Genomic DNA, 15747 nt, shown 5'->3' on the forward strand with positions numbered 1-15747 from the left:
GATTATATTGGAAGATAGTAGGTAACATTCAGATGACATTTTACAAAATCTGCTTATAGCAAATCGCTAAATTACCATTATGAACTCTTAACATCTCGTCATTGAGAAAGTGGTATTCGGAAGTAACTTTAATGTTATTGTAAAAGTGGTTCGCCTTGTTAGGCCAGCTGCACACTGGATCTGACACGGCACGATGTAATGCAACATGGCGAGTCACAAAGGACATAACAGGATGAGTCATTTTGTTTGTTATCTTAAATCTGATTGCAGGTTTCGTCCATGTACACAATAGGTCTATGTCTATCGTTTATAATTTGGGAAGCAAAAACTATGCATCAGAATCAGTGTGTATGTAGAATTAATGTATCAATTTATGTGTTTTGAATTGAATCTATATAACACTGCTACTGCACTGCAGCAGTTTATTACAGAGGCCACAGGGTCTATTCAAAAGAGATTTTTTGGGGGGAAGGGTTAGGGACATTCCGGTCTGTATTTATAGTTCTGTGGCTGATGTGAACGGATTCGAGCTTGCGCAGGTTGTTTTGTTGCAAACCTTCGCAACCTGACTCTAGTCAAATATTTCATCCAGTGTGCAGCTGCCCATATGAGACTAATGTTAAGCCTTCCTTACAAGGGTTTACAACAAAAATGACTTGTCGCATTGTATCGGATCCAGTGTGTGGCTGGCATTATTGTGTTTGACCATAGATGTAACGTAGCTGCTTATTCAGTTACATTATTTTACACCCCAAGAACTAAACAATTAGTTTAGACAGATGAGCATCATGTTTGTCCAGCAGTGCTATAATAAACAGTTATCTATATGCTTGATTATTATTTTTATTTTTGTACTGTTGTGTAATGAATAGAAAATTCTTTGCGGGCATCTAAATGTTAGTGATTTCAATTGGACAATATCCATTGTCTCTCTTTTTTTCTAGCACTTCCATTCCCTAAATTTTGAGGGAGTTTTCAAATTAAGATAGCGATTACACCTGCCATCCTCACTTGTCAAGCACATTAAGTGATCAACTCATGATCTTGCCACCAAAGGTTTCATATTAGAGTCCGGTAGAAAAACAGTGTAAAACGAGGCGAATTCCAAGTCCAAAGTTCCCAGCTTGAATCTCCATAGGACAAAATAGAAGAAAAATAATCTGAAATAAGAGAAGAAGCATTTGCTCCATACATGCTTTGTTGATGAGCTCAGGAAAAAAAATTAAAAAGACAAACAATGGATAATTTTTCTAACAAAGATTTCGATTTCGTACTAAATTTGTTTTTCTGGATGCTTCTAGTCTAAGGAAATAAATAAATTGATTTGAAATGATTTTACTCTTAGAAACTAATTACTTGCATCTTAAAATTGCATGTAGTCCTAAAAAATACACATTATCTATATTTTCATTGACAGTGACATACAACGAGTTGGTACAGTTCAGTCTAGAGGCTGCTCAAGATTCTCTTCGCAGAGCCATAGCTGGGATTGCAGGAGTGTCCCCTCTTCGAATCACACAGTTAACAGTAAGTGTCAACTGTATCTTTTGGAGGTACTGTACAGTGCATTACAGTGTGTCTTTTTAATGGTGTCTGCAGTGGAAAAAATGGCTAGTCAACATTAAAACTGAATTTTTGTACATATAACATTTAAATTTCTCTCTTTCAGCCTAACTACACAATTCAAGTCATGTACAGTGGGATCCATTAGTATTACCATGCAAATTGTCCATCATCATGTTCGTGCATTTTATTTGACGCAAGAAGAGCTTCAAGAATTAAAGGAAAACTTAAAATAATTATTTCTCTTGTAGTCTGCGGTTATTACAAGCATAAAAACAGTTTTTCGTTGTGACGTTACAGGAGAACACACGCTCCCTTCATCAGGGTTTGTCAGCTCACATCATCAAAGAGAAATATTTGATTAAAAAGAGAAGGCATGGTGGTTGCGGTAAACGCGGTTTAAAATTACTTACGTGAAATTTAAAAGATTTCGTAATTCCGCGTTGCACAATTTTGTGCAACGCGGAATTACGAAATCTTTTAAATTTCACGTAAGTAAAAAGAGAAGGGTTATGTAAAGAGTAACGGGAAACATAGATATGAATGTCTGGGAAGCTTCGTTCATTGCAGAAGAACACTGGAATAAATTAAATAATGAAAATGGTAATATAGACCCACTGTGGAGTGGAGTAAGCCACCATCTTTAAAATTTAATGTAACAGAAAACATCAAGAAACTCTGTGAAAGCAATGATGATTTTGAATTGCCTGATGATATTTGGGATTCATATTTTTTTTTTAATAAAACAGACTGCTTTTTTTTTCAGTTATGTTGCTATATTACAACAATGTAACATTGACAACATCCATCGTATAACGGATTATCTTTTTTATTTAAAAAATTCTTAACACATTGAATCTCAGGGTATTTAAATTGGCAATAACTCAGAAACCCGGGCATTTTATGTGATTTTCAACAATTTGAAACAATTTATTTTTTGATGTTGCTATACATGTGTTATGCATCAAAATAAAGGCAATTTATTTGCCTTCACGATAAAATAGAAAAAATTAGAATATGTGTATCCTTGCGTGTGCTAGAGATGTTTAACATAGTCCTTGTTTTACATATAATGAAAAAGTCCGTACTACAGTGGTGGCGATTGGGTTCCAAAACTAGGGGGGAAAGGTGCAAAAACTAGGGGGAGCAAGAGCAATTTACTTTTGTTTGGTACATAAGGTATAGCATAGAACATGGAGAAAGTGGCAAAAAGTAGGGGGGCCCCCTCACTGCCACTAACCCTTAGTATGAAACACAGGCAGTGTGCAAGTAAGTAACTCTTTACAAGTAAATAAATAAATGTTCCATTTCTTTCGATATTTCAAGTAAACATATTGGTCAAGTGCATGGGCGCCCATAGGAGTTTTCTCAGGCTTTCTCTTCAAGATTCTCAGGGGGGCTCTTCGTAACTCCAAACATTCAAGTGATATTGCCCATACTATGCACGTGCGCATGGGATGCAATGTGTTAACCATTGTTATAACTGTTTCTTTAGTCAAACTAAAAATAAATGTCTGATGAAGGAAGGGGATGCGTTCTCCTGAAACATCACAACGAAAAACTGTTTTTTTATGCTTTTAATAACCGTCGACTAAACAAGAAATAATTCTGGAATGCAAGCAATACGTACATACAAGAAAAACTATAACTCAAAATAAGCTGTCGACAACTTCCTAAGCAGCATACATAAAAATCCATCCTTAAAAACACACAGGATGTAAGAGAAAAATTTATGAAAATAGTCATGGACAATTTGCACGGTAATACTCACGGATCTCACTGTATACACAGGATGTAGTGAATTGGCAGACAGCTGTTTCTTATAGGAATTGAAAATTCACATGGTCAGTGCTTCCAAGCAGAAATCTCTTGAGTTAGTGCATATCTTGCTTTCAATGGAATCTTGATCGTTGAGTTGTACAAATCAGTTGTAGTTCTCTACAACTTAGGAGTGATAATTTTATTATCCAACATCCATTCTTTCAAATATCACTGGGCAAACTGGTCAACACTATGAAATAAATTTTCTTTCTGGATACGCCCCTGGCTACATGTCCTGTGTTTGTGCTACCTTATATGGACACTGGTTTTTATTTGGGCTGAGACAATATTGATGTATCAGTATTGGTAGGTACAGTATCAATTTAATCACTTATGCAGGCCAACACTTTTCCAAAGCCTGGAAGTCTTACTAAGTCTGCAAGAAAATCACCCGAGATGCATAATTTTCATTATTTTTTACAACATTTTGGAATGAAATGGATTTTATGATTAAATCATTATCTCATGTGCAATTATGAAGCAAAACTGTGGTAGATTGTTATGATATCATTCCAATGAAAATTTTACATATTAAAATTTATAAATATTATGAACTTCTTTGAATTGTTACAATTTTCAAGTATCACTATTGGTATCACTGAATTGGCAATAATACCCTCAGTGGTATAAGTTCTCAGCTCTAAGTTTTTATTTTTCAGTGATGATGTTGAAGGAGTCAGTAGTTAATATGTTGATTAAATTTGGCAAATTTCTTTCACTTACTGATATTTTCTTTTTCTTTTACACAGTAACAAAAGGAAAGGAGAAAATTAATGTGTATTGTTTGCAGTAAGTTTGAAATGCCATTTTTTTGTAGATATGCACTTTCTAGTAATAAATAAAATATTTTCTCTTTTTTTAGTTGACACACACTGTGAATGGTGTGGATGTATGGTTCGTTCTTTTAGAGCAGCCTGATGTGGTAGGCCCTGTTGATAATCCCCGTCCACAGTTTAGTATGGTTGATGCCTACCAGCTGTTAAAAGGCATTACACAGCTTCATGAGGTCCCCGTTCGCCTTAATCTTGGTGCAGGGAGACAGATGGTAAGTTTATTCTCACATTTCTTGTAAATTTATTGAGGTTCGGAAGTAGTCTGATACTTAACAAGATATTTTGATCTGCACAACATGTAGGCTCCGGGCTTTGCCTAGTTTTTAATAAATGGGAAGGTGGAGGCAAAGAGAGAGAGGGGAGGGGGGAAGGGGGGAGAAACATTCTAAAAGAATGTTCATTTTTCTTGATGTGTAAAATTTGATGCTAATAAGTATTATATGAAGTACTGTAAAAAGTGCCTAGCAGAGTTGGCGTAATGGTCAGTGGTGAAAATTTGTAGGTCAATTGGTTGATAAACATACATACAGTGGAACCTCAATTTTACATTTTTCAAGGGACCAAGCTGAAAAACTTAAAATGTGGAGAAATGTAAGTTCGTGGATAATTTTGTAGCATTTTGCCATGTTGAGACCATGAATATTGAATGTATAATGCAGAAAAATGTAAAATCCAGGAACATAAAATCGAAGGTCCACTGTGCATGTGTAACTTTTTATGTGAATTTTATAAACAATATTTAACATAAATATGTTTTCTAACTTTCTGCAAATAATTTTCTCCAATTAGCAGCCTTGAATGTAGTTTAGCTGTTGCACAAGCAAATATTTGCTATAAATAAGATGCATTGGAAAGAAGCATGTGTATTTTGTGACCTAGGATTGGTATTTGATCTAAGATCGATAAAAATCAACAGTTAGCTAATTACAACATAAGTGTAATCTTAGTACATTCCCAGATTATAGATCAAATCGGATCTCCAGTTAGCAATATTTATATACAACCGACACTTAATATGGTATTACAGGATTGCTACGCATCTGGAAATCAGGGAATTTTGCAGATTGTCTGGAATGTACGTGCATTTTGGAGTCTTCAAGAGAAAAAGTTGCAAAACGAACAAGCAGTTCACTTCCACTTCTGGATTCGGTTCTTGTGATTCCACTCCCAAAAAAATTCTGTTTACAAACTTGTTTCTTTCTTTCTTATGATTCTCTGTCTTATGCAAAATTATGGTTCCTTCGAATTTCTGTAATAAATTTTCACTTTTATAATACTAGATATTGGAAAGAATATCAAAGTAAAACGTGCAGTCCAGATATCTGATTGATAACTAAAGTACATTGACAATATGATCATAATTATCGGAAAGGTTGGTGAAGATGAGGTTATCGTCTATTATTTTATAGACCTTAGTCTTGTTGGCATTTCCTATAGAATTCCTATATGCAACAAAAATTTCTCCAGATGCTGTGTACTTATAAATGTAAGCCATAAAGCATCATTTTCTACGACATTATAAATCTGCCAGAAAATAAAAAATTGTGTATGGTTTATGAACTTTTTCTGTTGTTTTTATATTGTGGAGATCTGTTATGGGGAAATAATGTACCTCTGTTACCTTAGCCTGAAGGCTAGATGCACATGATTGCAGTACCCTATACATTTGATGCCAATTGTAATTTTGCATTTTACTCTTCAAATTTTCACATGATCTTGTGTGTGTAGAATGAAATTTGCCAAAAAATGAAAAAAGTTTAGAAAGTGAATATTCATAATAATTAACAGATTTTATATTTAATTGAAAAACACAAGGTTCAAAAGCAAAAATCATGATGATAAACATGTCTGGAAAATTTTCATTTTGAACAGGAATATCTGGAATTGTCAGGGAATTTCATAATAAAAAATGTAGTAACCATGTATTATTAAACAACAGTTGCGAACTCAATTTATATTATATATAATAGCTTCAAATGTAAATGGATTACTTTTGTTGAATCCTTACTTTGTGCATGGAAATGTTTGAGTCATTTCTGCATTAGGCAATGCAATTTTTTAAGTAAATTTATTTTAGTGCAGTTGCTTTTTTCTGCATGAAGTGAAAAATAATATTACCATGTAATTTTATATTTTATCACATCTCGCATATCCTGGTGAAAAATGCCCATGTTACTGATTTTGTTGTTGTTGTTGTAGTTGGTCCAAATTGAACCAGGTTCACTTGAGAAGTCAACCGAGTCACTTCATCCTTTGTCAAGAAGAAGATCTGTTATGTACCTTCATGCAAATTACACTGCAGGTAAGAGAGAGTTAACAAACTTATTATTGCCTCATCATTGCAACTGTGTCTTACTTCCCAAGTATCCAAAAGTGGTTGGCCCAACGTTGGGCCAACATATGGTTTTACTACATTGGCCCAACGTATGGTTTTACTACTAGTACTGAAAACTAAAGAGTGGATAAGTTTGTTTTCTGATATATACATAATTTATTCTGAGGCCAAATGTAAACAATAGTTCAAGTTATTTATGAAAATAAAAAAAAAATACACAGCACTATCTCAGTCACATGGTGTCATTGTTTTGAAGGCATACCTTCAAGTGGTAGCACAAGAACCTTCTAGAGTTTACTTACTTTTCCATCGGTCATGGAATTTAGTCTGCAGATAACATTGTTTAACCACCTTCACAATAATACCTGATAAAATATTTTTGTTCTACAACAGCAAAAGAGGCAAACAATAAGCAATTCCCAACACATCTTTCATCCATGGCAGTTGACTAAGGACTAGTGAATGACTGCAAGTTAAAAATAGCCTCTGCTTTCATTACAAATATACAGTAAAACCTGTCTATCCCGGAACATGATGGTTCCGAGCAAAATTTTCCGTCTTAGCAGTTTTCCTTCTTTTACAGTGTTGACTTTAAATACAGTATAGAGCGGTGCAGGAAATAATGGAAAGACAGATTTACATTTCGCATTACTTATAATGAAGAGTACTAATGCATGTACGTACATGAATAAAAATGTGATACATTCATCAATTTCATCACTCATCCCCATCTTTGTACATTAGCCAAAAGTGGCACAAAAAGCAAAGTAAAATGGATATTCACAAACATCCATGCCCATGCCAGGGTTCGAACCTGGGACCCCTGGCATCGTAGCGCAATGTGCATAGAGGGAAGAGAAAAATTGAAAGATGGAATTAGAGAGGTGAAGAAAGATTGAGATAAAACTGAAGAAGAAAAGAAACAAAGAGAGATAACAAGAAAAATAGAAAGATGACGAAAGAACAGAGGAGAAATAGACAAAGAAAAGTGGAAAAAGATGGTAAGAGATGAAAGAAAGAAACTGAATCCTAACAGCTATGAGTATTGTAGCACATTGTTTCGTATCGACAATGTTACCGATAAGCGAGTGGTAACAGAGGGGTGTTCCACTTACAGTATTGCATTGCTTTCTTGCGAGCGAAAAAATAAAGGAAGAAATTTCCATCTTACTGAGAATAAAAACATCTCGATGGTCTTTAAATGGTGTTCCGTTTCCGCCTTAAGCAGGTCATTTTCAGGTATAAAATCAGTCCATTCTTGGGTCTTTTTTCTCCGTATTTACAGGTTTCCTTCTTACAGAGGTTCCAGGACATGCCATTTTTACTGTATTATATTTCCAGTATGTGCTGTGACTGAAATATTCGAAAAGAAACACTGTTACATGTCATTTATTTTACACTCTTAGAATTTTCAGCATTCTCCTAAAAGTTGTCTTAGCATTAAAAAGTTGTTTATAAAACTGATTTTGACTCACGTTTCCATGGTTAGGCAAACGTTGGCAACCACCGTTGGCCCAACATAAGACCAACGTCAATTTGCTAACTAACGTAAAGCCAACCTTTCTCACGTAGAAACTGGTGTTGGCCCAACGGTGATGTTTACTTGGGTTGCCTGTTTCTAACTCAGGTTGTCTGTTGATTATGAATGGTGGGAATTTTGCAAGATATTTCTTCAGACATGAAAAAGGACCATATTAAATTCAAAGTACATTTTGTTAAAGCTGTCACCAACTAGCTTCATGGAAGGTTTACATTATTACTTTGAGAGATGTAGTCTGGGTGTTCACTGTATTTTAGACCACAAAAAGAGGGAGGGGTGACTGTTATTTACTCTTCCCTTAATTAAAGATTTGATTTTACCTAGGAAATTGTATGTTTCAGGGGGTTAACAGTTAATTGTGGATTTCAAGAAAGGGGGAAGATGATTGCCTTTTAAAGCTTTAAAACTAGTGATTGGCATCAACATGTACATTAATTATCATTATTGTATGTGACTCCGGTAGTAGATTAATTAGTAATTCAGCAATAAAATAGCACCATTGTAACCAAGTTAAGAGGTTGACTCACAATCTTGCCACTGAAGTTTCCAGCTTCAAGCATTCATTCCTTTGTGAGTAACCTTTCATCAGTTTTCTTCTAATCATCATTCTTCCTCATCTCCACAGTTAGCCAAGAGTGGAAGAAATGCTAAAAAGGGGGAAAAATAAAACTACGAACTTAAGCACATTACTTCCCACAAGACAAACTGGGTAGGGTTTAATGGGAAAATCAAGGAATCAGCCTTCATAACAGTGTCCAAAAAACATGCAGAAAAACATTTGTCCAGCTGAAGATGGTACTCTCTCAAAACCTAGTGTTAGCATGAGTTTAGTTAAAAGAAAAAACACTAGCTAACACTCTAGCCTTTTTAAACCCGAAGGTTTATGGCTGCAGCAACACAAACCTTCCATCTGTCCCTATCCTGGGCAAGATCAATTCAATCTTTTCCATCCTTATCGATTTCCTTTAGGTCTCAAAGTTTTCGTTTTGGCCTTCATACAGGTCTCTTACCATCAGGTTTCCCAACAAGAATCCTGTAAACTCTTCTTTTCTCTCCCATTCATGCCACATGGCCTGCCCACCTAAGTCTTTTTGCTTTAATTATTCTAATAATATGTGGACATGAATACAAATTATGCAGTTCTAAATTATGTAACCTTCTCTAATCATCTGTGACCTCATCCCTTTTAGGTCCAAATATTTTTATTTTCAAATACTCTTAATTCATGTTTGGCCTGACCCTGTGGCCGAGTGGTTAGCACATCGCGCTGCGACGCTAGGGATCCCGGGTTCAAATCCTGCTCGGGCTTGGTTGTTTGTAAATGTCCATTCATCAATTTCATCCCTCATCCCCATCTTCGCAAATTATCCAAGAGGCACAAAACACGAAGTAAAATAAACTAAATCAATCAATCAATCTTAATTCATGTTCCTCTTTTAATGTAAGGGACCAAATTTTACATGCATTAAAAAAAGCACTAACAATGGATAAAATTCAATTAACATTGCATGGTAGAGTTAAATGATGCTGCCATTTGCCCCCAGATTCAATTCCCTGTGGAGACACATGCACCGTGTTTCATGTCCCATGTTAAACTGTTGGTTCGCTTGTAATTAACCGATCTGAGCTTAAAACAAACCTTTTGAATGAAAACTTTCTGTGAGAGTAACCACCCTGAAATTTCTAATATTATTCTCTTTGTTGCAGGATCCGTGGCTGGATTGGGTTTCTCAATGGCTGTCCTTGGCATCTGTCTGGGTGTGTTTGTTGGATTCCTGTTATGGAAGCGAAAAATGGGAATACCTTATCAACTGACAGAGTGAAATTTGTGGACTGGCGAACTTGGTCTTGTCGCCTGGCACCAGGGCGTACAGGTTCCCATCTGAAAGATCGCCACAATAGCAAAGTAAAGTAACTTTAGATACTATTGTCCATAACCAGATGCCATGTAAATTACAGACTCTTTTCTGAACTGGAGGTAGCTCACGTTAATAATAAACATGCAATCTGGCATGCATTGCTCACATGTTTTTTAAAACTTGAATAACTGTTTCATTGTGCTAGGAAACTGAAAAAAACAAAAGTAAATTTTTTTACATATTTTGAGAATGTGTGCTATGTACGGTGTTCGCTAATAGAGAACACAGAGGGTTTGTATAGAATGAAGGGGTTCTACGCAGAGTGTCTCATTGCAGAAACATGGTAAACATCGAAAATATTTAATTGCTTTCCTGTACAAATGTCTTGTTCCTAGAAGAAGTTCTGGATATTCTCCACTTTGGCAGTGTCGTTTACATATATATATGTATGTAAGAAAATTCTCATAGTTATTGGATGTTAAGTGTTGCGTGCCCCTTAGAAGATGTTGCTGATTGGAGCATTATTATTATTTAAGCATTGTAGACAATTTTGTGAAGAAATTTAACATAGAAAAACTTTTAGAGTGTACTTGTCTACAGTAGAAATGCAAGAAGAAAAAAATTCTGAAAGATTCTTCATTTTACCCCACCTTTCTTTATCAACTTGAATCTTTTCCTCAATTCTGATTGTTCTGTGTTTATTAACTCTTAAATAAATGTGTGTGTGCTAAAAGTTTTAGTGCAAGGCTGCTTTTCATGTATAATGTCTTACTAATGTGATGACGACTACAGCCATTGCAACACAAGTTATTTCACTACATTATTTGAATTTTAAAACTGTCGTGTTAATCTGTGTTCTATGTTTTTGTACAGAGCATACTGTACTTCATGTAAGCAGCATAAACCTCACAAGAAATACAAAATTGTGATGTTATTTTATGAACCAATTAATTTTTATCCAGCTGTGCAGATCGGAATTGGGAAGAACTTTGTATCCTTAGAATGAAATATACTGGAAGTGTATCAATATAAGTTGGGCAAATATGTAACAGTTTGAGGTGTCAATGAACTAAACGAGAAACATATTAACTCAAATTTGTTTTTCATTTATCATAAACATGAAGTGCACTAAAATTGGGAAATTCATACTTGTATGTCCTCATTAAATATGCCACTGTTTCTAGTTGTAATTTAACTCATGTTATAGCAGGTAACGTGCCACACTATGGCCATGTGGGCTTAAGCAGTGGGCTCAGGCTGCTGGACGTGCATTGGTTTGAGTTTCCTGGGGGGAACCGTAAATACATTTCTTCTGAGATTTCAGTAAGCGTATGGGACGGTGGCCATCATCGTGAAGAAACTACGGAGCTAGGAGTGAGCAGTGTAACCCGATCGTGCAATCCTACAAAAATGACTAGGGGTTCATCGTGACCACACGTCACCCCGTAACTGGTTGGATTATCACCCAGCTCTGCTGAGGCATGTGGGAATGAAGCCGGCAGTCGGTAGGTAGACCCTGGCCCTCGCAGGCTGTTGTGCCAGGGGTTATTTATTTATATTTATTTATTTATAAGGTAAGACTTACAAACATTTACCAGGCAAAATAAAATTCATATGACACTTGGAAAGGGGGAAACTTTTCGGGGGTTGTTAGCAAACTTCATTGATGAAGTCAGATTGAAAATGTGTGATGTTTTCACCTCATCCTTCCTGACAATCTGTCCGTACATGCATTGTTATTAAAGCGTATGTTATTGTTAATAACTTTACCTGAAAAATACTACTGCCACTTTTTAATATTTCCTCAGTCTTACACTCACCACTGTTCTCCACATCTATTAATATAATGTAAGCTAGCCTATAAAATACATTATGGTACTTCCACAAACACATTCTACTTTTCAAAATATTTCATTTTCAGATAAGAAAAGTTAAAGTTCAAAAATTCCTTCTAATGTGCTTTTTCCATTGTATCCTTAGAATAAAAATCCTAGATACTCCAAGCCATGTAATGTAATGCCTTCTGTGATATGGATAATGTACCCGTTGATAAGACATCTTTCTGCATATGAAAGTTACAGTGTAGAATCCCTTCAGTTATCTTGAAGACCCAGTTGATAGTTGAAGACATCTTGCTTGTCTTGGATATCGTTCATATATTGAATGTTTGAAAAAGAAATGACAAGTTGATATCTGTATTTCCATTATAAATATGGTGGTTTTTTTGTGTTGATGTCCATCAGCTTTTTTCCTGATATTATCTTGTTAAAAATATTTCCTGTACAAAGCATTGTGATTGCCATTAGAGATTTCTTGACTGTCTAATATGTGTGTGCCACTTTGGAAAGGCTTTCTTAAATAAAGAAGATTAGAACAAATCAGTTTTGAGTTCCTTGTTTTCAAGAGAGAACACCAATCCCCATTCACTCCTGAAAGATTATATAATCAAAATGCTTGTGTGCATTCAGTGTTTTAATATGAAGTTTATTTCCTTCATGCATACATGATAGAATAGAATAGAAAAGTATTTGTATGTACTACAGAGTGAGGTTCAGCTTTGAGCTGCTGTATTACATAACTGGTAATTGAATGTTGCAGTACCTACGTACGTATATTTATAATACTAAAATCAAATATATAGGGTAAGTCAAAATGATGAACCCGATTACAGAAATTTATTCTGTGAAATCTAATAAACATATGTTATTGTGAGACATGCACTTCGAAAGGTTAACTTTCAAAGTTTAGTTTCCACGCAGTGTTTCCACTTTCTACCGCTAGGAGTCAGCAGCGAGCAGGAAAATGGCGTTAACTGGAGAACAGAGATCTTTCTGTGTGCTTGATTATCATGTGAACAAGTCTGTGATTAGGTACGGCATTTCCGTACCAAATATCAGAGAGAACCACCTACGTGGAAGGCCATTCGTAAGTGGTATGAACATTTCAGAGATTCGGGCTGCATCTGTAAACTAAAATCAATTGGCCGTCCGTCGACTGGGGAAGAGACTGTGGAACGAGTTCGCACATGTTTCGTGCGGAGTCCACAGAAGTCCACCTACTGGGCAGCGAGAGAACTTCAACTTCCACAGAAAACTGTCTGGCGGGTTCTGTGGAAACGTTTACAAATGAAACCCTACCACTTGCAACTAGTTCAAGCCTTAAAATGCACTGATTATGCTTTGCGCACGTCCTTCTGTGCTGATTTCCTCACATTTATGGAAACGGATGGGTTCTCTGAGAGGTTAATTTACAGTAATGAAGCAACTTTTCACCTTTCAGGGAAAGTGAGTTAGACACAACGTAAGGATTTGGGGAACTGCTATCTCCCATGAATTTGTGAAACGCGATTCTCTCAAAGTGAATGACTTTTGTGCCATTTCCCATGAAAAGATTTATGGGCCCTTTTTCTTCCATGAACGTACTGTGACAGGACTTGTTTTCCTTGATATGCTGCAACTATGGCTCCTTCCACAGCTTGCAGAGGATAGCGCAGATTTCATGCTCCAATTGGATGGTGCCCCTGCGCATTACCATGGCAGCGTTCGGGACCATCTCAATGGGGCATTGGAACAACGTTGGATAGGCCGTGCATCTCCGGAGGATGGACCTCTCCTTCATTGGCCACCTCGTTCCCCCGACTTGACCCCATGTGATTTCTTCATGTGGGGTTTTGTCAAGGATAATGTTTACGTACCACCACTTCCAACAACATTGGATGACCTGCGTGCCTGCATCACAGCAGCCATTGCTGATATTGACCGCAACATGCTACACAAGGTTTGGCAGAAGATAGACTATCGGCTTGATGTGTGCCGTGTTACGCAAGGTGCTCACATAGAACACTTGTGATTTGTTTGAAAAAAACTTTGACAGTTTACCTTTCTTAGCACATGTTTCACAATAACATTTGTTTATTATATTTCACAGAATAAATGTCTGAAATCGGGTCCATCATTTTGACTTACCCTGTATAACATGAATGAATTTGATATAAATGAAAAATAATAAAATTTTAAGAGAATACAATTACAGATACATTAATACACACGCAGACACATGTACATACACAATTTTCAGATTGAGACTAAAATAACATGCACACAATTTGAAATATTCGTACGGTCAGGTAAGTTTTCACAAAATAAAGGGTCTTATTTTGTTCTTGTTGTTGCTTGCTTGTACGAGCTAATGCTCAGTTGTTATTTTTGCAATAAATATAATAGAACTCGTTCTTTGAAACTTTTGGGTAATGTAGCAAATGAAACGTAATTGGGAAGAGCATTCCAAATCTTTGCAGACCAGAGGGAGAAGGAGATTTCGAAACTGACAGCAGAATGTCGTTGAATGTTGATTTTTTTGCCGATCTCTCGTATTGTATGAATGTATTGAATGTCTAAAAGTCAGTTTGTCGTGGAGATGGCTAGGTGTTTGTAATTTTAATATCTTATATACTAATCAACATTGATGCAGAAGATGTCACCTAGACATGTTAAGAATTGTGTGCATTGAACAAGGATAAAATATGCTCATTTCTCCTGATTGAGAGAACGTAACGAATGCTGGAATTCTGTATTTTTTGTATTCTGTTTGTTATTTTTCGTTGTATATTCCGTACACCACATCACAATAATCAAAAATAGGATATATTAAAGTTTCGATGAGGTATAATTTTATTTCTCTAGTGAAAAAGTCTCTTCTCCTGTAGAGTGATCTCATTATTGTAAATGCTTTTGTGCACTGCGCTGACCGGGAAAGATTTGAATCGAAAGTAAGGCCTAGATTTTTAACCGTTGATGCATAAATTATGAGTTGGCTTTTAATTTTGATGTTAATTGTGTCATAATTTACTTGTTCAAGATAATAGTTAGAGCCTAGAATTGATTGTGTATACGCATTTGTTAAGGTTAATTGCGAGCCAATTTGCAGTGAGCCACTTGTTAAGGGCATGTAAGGCATTGTTTAGGTTCTCTATCTTATTTAATAAATCCAATGGTGGTGACGATATCAACTGTGTGTCATCCACGTAACAATGTGTATTACAATGGCAGATGGTTTTTGATATATCAGCGACATATACTGTGTATAAAAGTGGGCCAGAATGGAGCTTTGCGAGACTCCTCCATTTAATGGTATTGGTGTTGATGCGGTGTTGACAGGGTAAAAAAACTCTGTCTTCTTTCTTGTAGATATGATTGAAACCAGTTTATTACAGGCTTTGAAAAACTATTTCATTTTTGCTAGGAGAAGATTATGATGGATAAGATCAATAGCTTTAGAAAGGTCTAATAATACTAGTATGGTTAGTTTTTATCGTTAATCGAACGTAAAATATTGTCCATGACATAATAATGCCGTGATTGTGCCATGAGAAGTGCTATCAGTGCTTTTTTGTCGAATGAAAGTTTTTGGTACAAGTTGGTTTGTTGTTATTATTTGTTATTGTGTTCATCATGAGAACTGCTCTAAATATTGTGGTAATAAATGATCATGCATACATGTACACACACACTCACTCTCTCTCTCTCTTCTTTTTTTACTTTTCTTTCGTTAAAATAAAATCGTTTTAGTTTCATTCTCACATATAAAGGTTACTGGTATGGCATGCTGTTGCGTACCGCCTGAAAAAAAGCACTGATTATTATTATTGTTGTATCCAAAGTACAAGATCTATCACATCTGTCATTTCAAGAAATTAGATTCTCATTTGCATCTTAAACAAATAGCACTCACCGCAATATTTTTTTTCTACATTTCACCGACAGGAGACAAATTTAGTAAAAGAACTTTCTTTTATTT

At 35.7% G+C, this 15747-nt stretch overlaps 1 protein-coding gene across 2 annotated transcripts in view; it reads left to right on the forward strand.

The window, feature by feature from the left end:
• The window catches only part of LOC146004034 (uncharacterized), a 59265-nt gene extending 46942 nt beyond the window's left edge, over positions 1-12323 (forward strand). For both annotated transcript variants that reach the window (XM_083142612.1, XM_083142611.1), the window contains exons 10-13: positions 1418-1527; positions 4247-4429; positions 6417-6519; positions 9800-12323. In XM_083142612.1, coding sequence (XP_082998738.1) covers positions 1418-1527; positions 4247-4429; positions 6417-6519; positions 9800-9915 — 512 coding nt within the window. In that variant the 3' untranslated portion in view covers positions 9916-12323. The remainder of the gene's footprint in view (positions 1-1417; positions 1528-4246; positions 4430-6416; positions 6520-9799) is intronic.
• Positions 12324-15747: the final 3424 nt, after the last annotated feature.

Source organism: Lepisma saccharinum, chromosome 21, assembly GCF_977018435.1.
Source record: "Lepisma saccharinum chromosome 21, izLepSacc3.1, whole genome shotgun sequence".
Taxonomy (NCBI): domain Eukaryota; kingdom Metazoa; phylum Arthropoda; class Insecta; order Zygentoma; family Lepismatidae; genus Lepisma; species Lepisma saccharinum.